The sequence below is a fragment of the Triticum dicoccoides genome, chromosome 2A (assembly GCF_002162155.2).
Source record: "Triticum dicoccoides isolate Atlit2015 ecotype Zavitan chromosome 2A, WEW_v2.0, whole genome shotgun sequence".
Lineage (NCBI taxonomy): Eukaryota > Viridiplantae > Streptophyta > Magnoliopsida > Poales > Poaceae > Triticum > Triticum dicoccoides.
This window is the reverse complement of record NC_041382.1, coordinates 522,081,559-522,092,837: the sequence shown is the minus strand read 5'-3', so window position 1 is coordinate 522,092,837 and position 11,279 is coordinate 522,081,559. Positions and strand designations below refer to the sequence as shown.

General features: G+C 43.0%; 1 protein-coding gene and 1 pseudogene across 2 annotated transcripts; both read right to left on the bottom strand.

The window, feature by feature from the left end:
• Nucleotides 1-646: 646 nt before the first annotated feature.
• Nucleotides 647-4,997, bottom strand: LOC119355157 (ubiquitin carboxyl-terminal hydrolase 27-like). Of its 2 annotated transcripts, XM_037621935.1 has the most exons (12): nt 4,790-4,997; nt 4,584-4,693; nt 4,345-4,490; nt 4,112-4,235; nt 3,491-3,591; nt 3,173-3,400; nt 2,104-2,172; nt 1,869-2,000; nt 1,648-1,782; nt 1,500-1,562; nt 1,172-1,411; nt 647-1,047 (listed from the first exon to the last, which is right to left on the bottom strand). In XM_037621935.1, the coding sequence occupies exons 2-12, from the start codon at nt 4,585-4,587 to the stop codon at nt 772-774; spliced, it is 1,518 nt and encodes a 505-aa protein (XP_037477832.1). In that variant the 5' UTR covers nt 4,588-4,693; nt 4,790-4,997; the 3' UTR covers nt 647-771. The 2 variants fall into 2 exon arrangements, with proteins under 2 accessions (XP_037477832.1, XP_037477831.1); XM_037621934.1 differs by having other exon boundaries at nt 4,345-4,693.
• A 205-nt stretch (nt 4,998-5,202) lies between these two features.
• Nucleotides 5,203-11,279, bottom strand: part of LOC119357916 — a 7,863-nt pseudogene continuing 1,786 nt past the window's right edge.

The following is an 11,279-nucleotide window of genomic DNA, read 5'->3' as shown; positions in this document are numbered from 1 at the left end:
ACACGCCGCTGGGCAAAGCCCACATAGCTGACGGCAGCGAGATGTAGTTAGTAGTTTTTTTATGTGAGGGGCAACATTGGTGCGGTAGCTGCAGCCCAGGACATGTGGGGCCTAGGGAGGTCTCATCACCTTACGTTTCCTACCTCTAACTCATAAATACCCTGAAACCCTTCTTCGGATTACCATGAATTTTGTTGTTGTCGTCACTTTAGGATTCAAGCGCGCGAACCTAATAGTCATGTTTTGGTGCTCCGCCAGAGGGGAATCATCGTCTTCTTCATCCACATCATTCTTCGCCGCCCACATGACGAGGTTCGTCTTCTTCATCCACATCATTCTTCACCGCCCACATGATGAGGTGTGAGTAGTACGTCAATGTGGTGCTTCAAGGAACATATCAATAGATCCAGTAAGTTATTCAATAGATCCAGCAAGTTATTCAGCAGCTGCCCTGCGTTTCTCACTAAAATCAGCAACCAAACCCAGACTTTTGTCCTCCCATCCCATGTGACTATCAAAGCTGCAACTTCATTTACTATCTCAAATGCACTTTTAATAAGTATCTTATGTATGTCCCCAGAAGCCCGATTCTCTCAGTTGATTCTCGTATTTTATCACCAACGAACGTTTCACACATAAGAGCACAAAACAAGAAAGACCTGAATGATTCATTCATCCAAAGCTATTTTGCTCAAATAAAAGAGGGGGCGTTTCTTGACAAGCTACCGCATCGAATTTCTCCAAAAACGTCTCCTACTCAACAGGCTGCTGCTATAGTCTTTCGTAGAAAAGGAGTGTGGCTTCCGCACCCAAAACATCGTCCTCTGACACTTGTGATACATGGTCGTCTGAGACGTAAACCCAGTGCTTGCGACGACGTCCTACTTGATCATTAGCATCAGGAGTTGACACTACTCTCCGGTAAGCTGCATAATGCCCACCTCCGCATACACCATAGTGCTCAACGACAGCTGATAGCCTATACAGCTCCATCCTTGATGAGGACGGCGATGGTGAGGAAGAACTCAAAGCCACATCAGCATTTCCCTGAAAAGATAAAGAGGGTAAATGAATTGATCAGATAAGTAAAATTTTGTATGAAGGAATGTCATTATCATCATTATCCTTAGACAAATCAAGTAAAAAAGAAGTTCAAAAGCAGATAACTTGCCTCATTAAGTGAGTGGACACCACCATTTGTTACTTGATCCTTAGGTGCCTGACTTGATGAGTTCCCACCAGTAGGAAACATATTAATGGGCATGTGTGCATTTAGTTGCCGATAGAATTGGAGAGACGGCGTGTCATATCTTTGCACGTTCATAGCTGAAGGTCCAGGTCCCTGTCCAGTGGTGAATGTGCCTCCTGCAAATGGGGATAAATTGAGAAGTAAAGGAAAAGAAACGTGTCCCTGCAAGCAAAACGCGGATCATTCAGCCACAATTCATATGGAATGAATAGAAAGAGGCAATGTTTTATGTGTCTTTTTTAGTGCTTACCTGACGCTTTACGAGTTCACCATCAAAACTAATAGAAGCACGTAACAAATGAATGCACAAGATCTGGAAGAGGACATCAATAGGTGTCATGCCATTTTTAGATATTATTCTATGTAAGTTTCAGAAGGTGTATTTCAATAGTAGATACCTTCGGACAACGAGTGATAGCCAACTGCTTTGTGGCTTTTGAAGATACTGACCATGTTGTTTTCTCTGGACCAAATAAATGCTTGCAATTGCAACTATCATAGTCGACACAGGTGCGCAGTTTGTTAACTTTTTCCTGGTACAGATGTCAATATGAGGTACCGTCAAACTAAACTGTGAAACAAGTACAACTTCATAGAAAATATGGTCACAAAATTTTACCTCATCAACTTCTGATTGAAGAGAGAAATATTTGGCAGCAGCATTATGCCAACAATGATCACAACGGTAATTGTCAAGATGCTCCAACACAGTGAAATGCTTCAGGCAATCCACCAAACTACACCCATTAATCTGAATTTGGAAAGGAACAAAGCATTATGAATAATGCATGAACCGGAGTATCAACTGATGTACCCTGAATTAAACAAGCTCAGAAAGATTCACTTGGACATACAATATCTCCATTTATATCAGCCACGGGAGAGAGGGGCAAGCAGTGAAAATTCTCGAAGTCCAATGACAGCTGTGAGACATTAAACAAAATGAGGACAGAAAATCAACAGTTCTGACAAAACAAAATATGCATGGTTTCAACAACAATAGAAAAGAGCTAGCTACTCTCTCTGCTACTAGATATATGTAGTCGTAGAGAATTTAAAACAGACTTCTTAACTTCTATCGCTAATAATGTTGTGGAAATGTGGACTCATACAAGTCAGCGGTATGAACACAGAAAAAAACATGAGACACTGCAGGAAACAGCGGTCAGCCGAGGATTCCGGAAAGAGGTCAGCTAGAGCCAAAGCAAATGCATGCCGCATCCATAAGAAAGATTAGGGAAGTAAAGTCACTACATGTTATAGCCTATTAGCCCAGGATGATTCTTTAGCTGAGTCCATGTAGATCTAGGAGCGGTTCAATACAGCAGTCTAAGTAGTGCACATGGAGAACCGAGCGCTGGCTGGATGGCTAGAGCTTACAGGTGTAAGCTCGCCCACCCGCATTCGATCTGCAGGGATGTCTCATTTCTACCTAAATAGTACAGTTAAGGGAGAGAACTACGCCCTTTAACCACATTTTTTAAACTAGTGCATGTGGTTTCAATCAAACAAGAATTAAGTCTCTACCATCCAAAATTCTCTCACTCTAGTCAATTTCTATCCCTCTGTCCTCTAATACCATAATATCCTTCAAGCTATGAAGGCTGGCCACTTTTGGTAGTTCTCCCATGTGAACTATCTAACATTAGTAGATTCCATGAATACATATTTCATATATGCAATATATAGTCATATACTAACATCTAGCTAAAAACACACTAATGGTCCAAGATGTGTTTGAATTTGCCAACAAAAAATGCATCTAGGGTAGAAATAACAATAATTAAATACTCCCTCCGTCCCATAATATAAGAGCGTTTTTTACACTACATTAGTGTAAAAAACACTCTTATATTATGGGATGGAGGGATTAGTTCATAAACCACACGTTTAGAGTTACGAAAAAGAGGCATAGGTATCTACCACAGATGAACAATTTCTGCAAGATAATGTGCTGCCAATAGTCCCATCAAAGGGACCGAATATGTTTTGTTTCCAGCGCTTGCATTCAGGTTGGTTACCTTCCCTTTGCTTGTATACTTTGGAGTGGAACATGGTAATGTCTGCCAGAGAGCTCTTATATGGTACATAGCAATGGGAAAATTCATCCCTCAGTGATGTCAATAGATGAACAAAAGCTTCAGAAGCATCCTATGAGGGCAAAGTACTTCTTATCAAATCCTGGATATCATAGACAAGGTAGGATTTCTAGAGAAGAATAGATGGAACAAAGCATCATGCCTGCTGTCTGGTCAAATTGAAGTGACTAACATAGCAGCTCAAAGGATGCATTACGCTTTCTGGATTCAATACAATTTTTTGATCTCGAACTGTGCTCAAGTCTGCACACATATACGCAGATTCATTAAGTAGTAAAAGAAATTTTAGACACACAAGATAGCACTTTATGAACAATAACAAAACAATGAGCTCGGACATCACAAATAAAGTATATAATTTAAGAAGAAAGAAAAAGAAAATGTTATTTGCAAAAGTTCTTCCAAATAGAAGCAGCAACGGAATGGAGCAACTGCATCATCAAGCACATTAAAACTATGAGCAGCGAGCAATCAATTGCACCAGGTATTACAGTTCCATTATATGGGAATTTAGCACTTGGTCCAACGGATCCATAAATGTGAACAATAAATTGGAGATTAGCTTGGGGATAAGTGGAAAACTGTGTTTAAAAGCCACAGTATGTATCCATTCCACCACCTGGGGACACATTGTGGGGACTATAGAGCCCGGTATTAAAACTACACAAATGCATTTACCGCTGATTCTAGATACACCACTGAATTCCCTAACAGTAAGCTTGAAGATGGTACAAAGTTTAACAGTCCATGTTACCAATATTACCTTTTAAAAGGGAACTTAAAGCAAGGATAAGAGGCATTCTTTCAGACTGTTCCTCGGGTAGCACATCATCACTTCCAAGTAAGTCGTCTAGAGAGGAGACGAAATGGTCGCAGCTAGCAAGTGCCTGTCGAGGAAACATTCTCTGGTTCAGCATGAACTCCAACCCGATAACGATACTCGCACACGATGCACACCGCAATATGGATTCAGTAAAAAAGAAAGGTATGAGCTACCTGCAGGATAACATTGAGAAAGCAATTGTTGCCAAGATTTTGCAGGCCTCCGGTGTAGTACAGCCTCTCTGATTCGGAGGAGAACTTCCGGAGAAACCATTGCACGCCCAAACTGCTATTCAGCGCTCTGCACAACCCAGCAACTCCTATCCCCAGCGCAACAGCAACGGCTGTAAGACTGTAACCATGCCAGTGTCCCTGGCTAAGAGATAGCAGTAGATTGCCGTGCTCGAACTTACCCATGACTCGACTTGCCCTGCCCCACTATCCTTTGCATGAAACAGAATTCAGGAAGCCTAGATTTGTTTCCAATCCAGAGATTTCTGTTTAGCTGTCCGATTCGCCGCACCTGAATCAGTGGAAACAGCTTTCGTCACATTTAATTTCAGAATCCACACGAACGAACCGAACTCTCGCAAAAAATCTAGGGGTTACTCTTACTTACCCAAAAAAGAAAAGAAAAGATAACAGTAAACGGCAGTACAGCACGAGTAGGAGGAGTCCCTGGCTGCGCCCCGTTGGCCGTCGGTGAGACCGCCGACGAGGATGAGGAGGCGAAGCAAGTAGGCCTCCCTTATTGTGTCCCGCTCGCCGTCTCTGGGGCCAGGGAGAGAAGAAGAGCAGACGAGGCTGGGAAGGGGAGGAATCCGAAAAGGCGGACAGGCAGAGGAGAAGAACTCCACGAAACGGGGTATTCGTAGGTGCTCAAGATCTAAACAGTGTCGATCTCGTCCGCTTGATCGCCAGTGCACGGCCCAGATCGTGTGAGACTAAAGACCCTGACCAACTTTGCGCAAGACCCTTTACACCCTTCCGTTCCATAATATGATGCCTATAGGGTTTTTTTTCCTGAAAAAATCAACCTTTGCAAACTTTGACAAAGTTTATAGAGAAACTTATTAATATCTACAATATTTAAAAAGTTAAAATATGAAACTACGTCTTATGATGAATCTAATGATGCATGTTAGGCATTTTAGATGTAAATATTTTCCTCTATAAACTTGATCAAAGTTTGTGAGGTTTGACTTTTTACAAAAATCTATATGCACTAATTAATAGATGGAGTATTATTTTTCGACACTAGTATAGAGGGAATGTTACCTCCATCTTCCCCTGGTGCGAAGAAACGTTTGCTCACCAGGGGGTTCAAGGCGACGATCGACCGACGTTGAAACATTTTCTCGCCGAGATGAATCAGAGAGACGATCGGCCTGGCGCTGAAATGTTCGCTCTCCCGGCCTCCTACACGCCTCGTTAGCTCTAAGCCATAAACAGCCCACCCCACCCCCTTCCCTCTACTCACCTTCTTCCTTGGCAAAAATGCGCCCAAATCAAGAGGAACGATCTCCTTCCTCCCTGCATCATGCCTCCATGGATTCAAGGCAAACTGCGGCAAGGAAATCCATTGATTCAGCCCTGAAAAATTCAGCTGGGAGATAAATTCACTCCCCCAAGTGCCCCTTCAGAAGCCCCATCATCTACAATAAATCTGTAAAAATATTCTATAATCTGGACTTGTTTGTTATATAGAGGGGGGTCACAAAACAAAATTGGGGGGAATTTTACCCTTACGAAGGCAATATTTTTTTGTGAATACGTAAAGTTTGTGTGTCTTTCATTGATAGAAGAAGTTGAAATGAGAACAAAAGGGATATATCACATGGCTATCCAAGGATAGTGTAAATATGATGTTCGAAGCATAGAGACATGGGATGATCGGTCCAAACAGAAACTACGACACAATGCTAAACTATCTTGACCAAGAGAAACAACCCGAACCGAAACGACTTCCCGAGTCTTGAATATCATCAGCGTCATCACCGGGTACACCACAAGCAAACAAGATGATGCCTTATGAAGGCGAATGATACATCTTTTTCTTTGTTTCGGAGCGGGCTGCGTACTATTACCACTACGTTCATTTTCTGGCCTTCATGTCGAGTCTTCCTCCGCCGCCAACTCGACGTCGTCATAACCAATTTCAACCAAACCTCCATGCTCACTGACGTTGTTGTCGTCTGATCCGAAGAACCGGACCTGGGGCACAGAGGAAGGTCGTGGCAGCGCCTCCAAGAATGGGATGGCACCCGCAGGTGTCGCCATTGCCAGCATGAGCAAGCCAAGCATGGATTTCATCCTGACTTATAGCCGAACAATCCCAAAACCGTTGGGACAGATCCGAAGACAAGGAACATGTCGCAAGCTGGGCCGCCACATCCAGAAAGGGAGATATGCTCGCTGCCAAAGGGTGACAACGAGGGCCGCTAGACACACGAGCATTGGATCTAGCGGAGGAGGGCGAGGTAGGGGGTGATGGTTAGGGTTGGAGAGGCGACAACAGAGCATAGAGAGCCAACACACGAGAAACGATGACAGCTGGCAACATTGACAAACTAAGATCTGGACTGATGATGCCGAAGCCGCCAGGATGCCAGCAAGCCAAGGAAGCCGGAAAGGGTATAGCGTCCAGAACACCAGGGTCAGAGCTGCAACGGGAAGGACGTCGACAACCCATGGAGAACCTAGGTCCAAACCCGTCGAGCCTAGAGCAGCTATGGCAAGATCCACCATGTGGGTCGCCAAGGACCCCTAGACCCGCGCCACCACCAAGCACAACGGTTGCCTTGCAGGCCCGCACGGGCCCAGATCAGGCCCGCCTATAGCACCAGCACACAAAGCAACCACCGCGCATCATAACGGTCGCCTATTCCCCTGTGTCGCCTGGGAGGGCGAACGGGGGTCAGGAGGGTCAGTTTCGGACGTAGCCATGGTATATACGGCACAAGTAGACCTCCATTACTGAGGCCAGGGAGAGAAGAAGAGCAGACGAAGAATCCACGAAGGTGAATAGGCGATCGTAAGAACTCAACAAGAAGGGGCATCCGTAGGTGCCCAGGATCTAAACAATGTCGTCGATTTTGTCCGCTCCATGCGAGTGAGACTAACGACCCTGACCAGCTCTGGACAAAACCCTTCGTGTTGTTTTTCGCAAACCTTGCCTAAAAGGGGAATTTGATTCTAACCTGAAAATCAGACAGAGTTCGTGTTGAACCTATACGCCCCCAAGCTACCTGAACAGAAGCAAACCAGACTCGAATACAATGAAAGAAGAATTGATGATGCCTTACACCATCAATTAATCAGACTATGGGATGTGTTTTGGTTAGAATACCACCTTATAACGCTTCAAATCTACATAGGAGTATCTTCTATGGAGTTTCTAAGAACCGGCGGTTTTGCGAAGATTGCTTGCGAACCCGTGCCTTCTAGCTGAATCATGGACCGTTTTGCAGGTATAACACTCCATTTTGTTCTCTAGGGTTCACATCTTCTTTTGCTCTCAGAGGCGTCGAAGCCAAGTTCTTGATAATCGCAGCAGATAGATCAAACTCAGCTTTGTACTTGCAGCAGCTGGCCTCGATCCACTGCTCTGCAAGGCTTGTTGGTACATTGTCTTGGCTGTCCCTCTCATGTTCTTCAATCGCTGGCCTTATCTCGTCGTACAGGGCATCGATTTCGGCAGTCGCCTGCTTCTTCACTTCCTGCGACATTGGATCAGAAAAAGAGCCATTACTGTGCAATATTTAGAGCTTTCCGCTGCAATTTTCAGGACTAGTGGGTTACTGCTAGTTTTTACCTCACAGAACAATATCTCCTGGCGTGCCGCAGCTGATGCTAACCGGTCACAAATATCTGCAACATTCAATTGCTTGCGCAGACCACGTTTAGCTTTGCCACCACGAAATTTGGGTGTGGGTCTCACCAGGACCAATTCGGTATGATGGTTATTGTTCTGGGGAGAACTTTGATTCTCAAGCTTCGCAACTTTATGCATTGAATTTTGTGTGGTGTCATCAGAATATTGTGTGCCATATTCGGGCAATCCATTCTCCATAATATCAACTCCCACTGGAACAGCTATCAGTGGTTCAATAGTCATTGGTGTGAGTTCATCTGAGCTAGCCGTCAATGGTTCAACACTCAATGGCGTGAATTCATTTGAGCTTGCAATCTCAGGATTCTCAGTGGTATGCACTATGTTGCTGTTATTTTCTTGGGTGACTGGCTCATCTTTTGCTAGAATGGTGTCCTTCGGAATGCTTGTATGTTCGTCATCAGTAGAGTCATAAAGAGGGATATTTTCAACAGAAAACCTGCCATTAAAGATGGAAAATATTTGCTGCTTAACTGGTGCACAGAACCGTTGATATTTTAGCACTTCAAACAATAAAAGTTTACTTATCACGACAAGTCGACATGGGCAACAGAGGTCTGAATTTTTATGTATTACCTAGTATTTTCAATTATTTGTGATGTAAGTATTTACTGTTTAACTGGTGCTCGGGATTGTTGTCTCCATCAATATTTCAGCACTTCGAACAATAAAAAGTTCACTTATGGACAAGTTGATTTGGGCAACAGAGGTCTGAATATGTTTACTAACCAGTGGGTTCTCAATGCTGATAAATCAAGACATTAAAGTAGCAATGACTAGTTGAGGAGTAGTGAAAGGTTCTGGTGAGGTCTCTATTACCCACACAAAAGGTTGATGGCAAATAGAGTCATCCAAGTAGCGAAAATTATCTAAGCAATATGTATCCTTTGGGCAAACCAGATTCTAATTAGCAAATTGTCCAGGTAAGTAAAATGACAGATTCTCATCAGCCTATGTCAATTAAGCAAAATTCTAAACGACCATCGGTGTGTCAACTTTTATTCCGTACAGCAGACTAACATGCAAGCACAAGGTTACCACAGAAGACTAACATACAAGCACAAGCTTACCTGTCATCATCATCTTCCCACAGGTATGTGGCCTCCTAAAACATGACAGACAACAAAGCACGCATTAGGCAAGTGTCGGACGTTCCAAATATTGACTTAAAAGGAGGATCCAACAATGACCACAAATAAAGAAGTCCTATTAATGAAAGATGACTGGTTCGCTACACTACTTTAACCATGTGACTATTGCAAATAGTGCTCCCAGTTACACTACAATCTCCCGAGAAGGACAGCACAAAAGAATTTTTAGATGAAGCAACACAAAATAGTTGTGTCAGCACGCATGCAAAGGCGGCAAGCCAAAGAACTATCAATGTTTTTGTTCTGAGCATCATCAGTCTACTGGAGAGAAGGGCCAAACTCTACAGTAAATCCCTGCAGCTTTAATTGGATGGTCAGAAAGGTAACAGTTCTTTCTTTTGTCAAACCCTACTGTCAAAACTGAAGCTGAAATAGGATCTTCTCTTAAGTTAATGAGATGTGTTACAGCATATTGTTCCACCCACCTGGAAACCACGTGATTTTGCCCCAAGAAACCCTGAACATCCGGTAGCTCCACAGAGGCACCGCACCATCACACCACCAAACCACTCAAAATTATAGTCATAGGATAATTCCGTTCCAATAGGAATATCTTGCTTTGCAAAAATGCCAACTCTTACTTCCCCGAGGACAGTCCATTTTCTTGTCTCACAGTTCGGCTGGCTGCACGTACAATAACAAACTGTTTCATTTTATCACTAAGATGGAAAAGGAAGCAAAAAAATCTAATGATGAAATAATGAAAGAAAAGAAACAAAATAGTAAAGGACTGTGTGTTTGCTACAAACATACCACGAATGGTTGATAAATCTGGCCAGACTCCCTTTCTTTGTTGCATCAATAGACTCATCAGCATTGAGGTAAATAATATAAGACTCCGTTAGACCTAATGTGGAACAGCAGAGAAATTACTAAATAGAGGGCAAAAGGTGCCACAATTCCATTACTGGAAGGAGTGTTGTAACTGTGTACCCTGGTCTTCATATGTTTGAGATCTCCGCTTGGCTTCCTTCCATGATATTACTTCTCCACAATATTCAATAACAAATTGTCCAGCCTACAAATACCATTAAGACAAAAGACATACTTGAGTAAATGGGATGTGAGCAGAACAAACATAAAAGTAGATGTAGTCACCGACTCACTGTAATATTTTCATCAGCCAAAAGACCCCATCCACGCCCTTCAGTTTTTACCAGCCTTGTCCTAGCATATTGACTTTTTTGAAATCGCTACAAAGACGAAAAATGATGAAATGACAAAAAAAAAAGTTGTAAATAAACTGGAGAACACATCAAGTAACTTCTAGCACAATTTACCACTAGTTCATATACAGCATTGCCATGATATGCATCAGTAGGAGATGATGCGGCAGATAAAAGATTCACCATATTGCAACACTTCACTTTAAAACCCCGTCAAAAGTTTGAAAAGCAATAAAAAGGCATTTAATTTCGTGGTTATAATTGGTAGCAGGATTTGAACTCGGAGTGATATAGAACCTCCAAAGGATTTGATGGAGGACTTCCTAAATTTAGCAACGATCCTTAGACATCTAAATACTGGTTCAACTAAAGCAAACTGTGCATACACATCTTTTTCCTTCTTGCCAGTAGCTCCATGCAAATCAACATGAACACAGATCAGAAAAAATAACCAAACAATCACACAGTGGTACCACCAATATGGCAATACCTAACAAAAAAAACGTGAGAAACACTAACCTGGTTCTTGCAGTATACACCACAGCGGCAATAGCCAGGCGTGCACTCTGTGTTAGTCGAGACATTCCAGCACCTCTCTCCACATGCGCTATCTGGATCCATCAAATCATACTGGCACTCGCATACAGCTATGTCCTCCTCCTTCTGCCGCTTGTGCCTACAAGCAGCAATACACCAGTATGGGATTTGCATTCGTTTGTAAAACTGCAAGGCACGATGCTTCCTTCCACGGTGGGTTGATAATAGGAACAAAAAGTATATACAACAAAACTATCAACCTTCTGTATGAAAAATCATTAGTCTCGATATGGATGTAAAGTGGTGCCTCTGTAGGCTCTTCCTCCTGAAATAGAAACAACTCCAAGAGTTCAGTACAGAGAT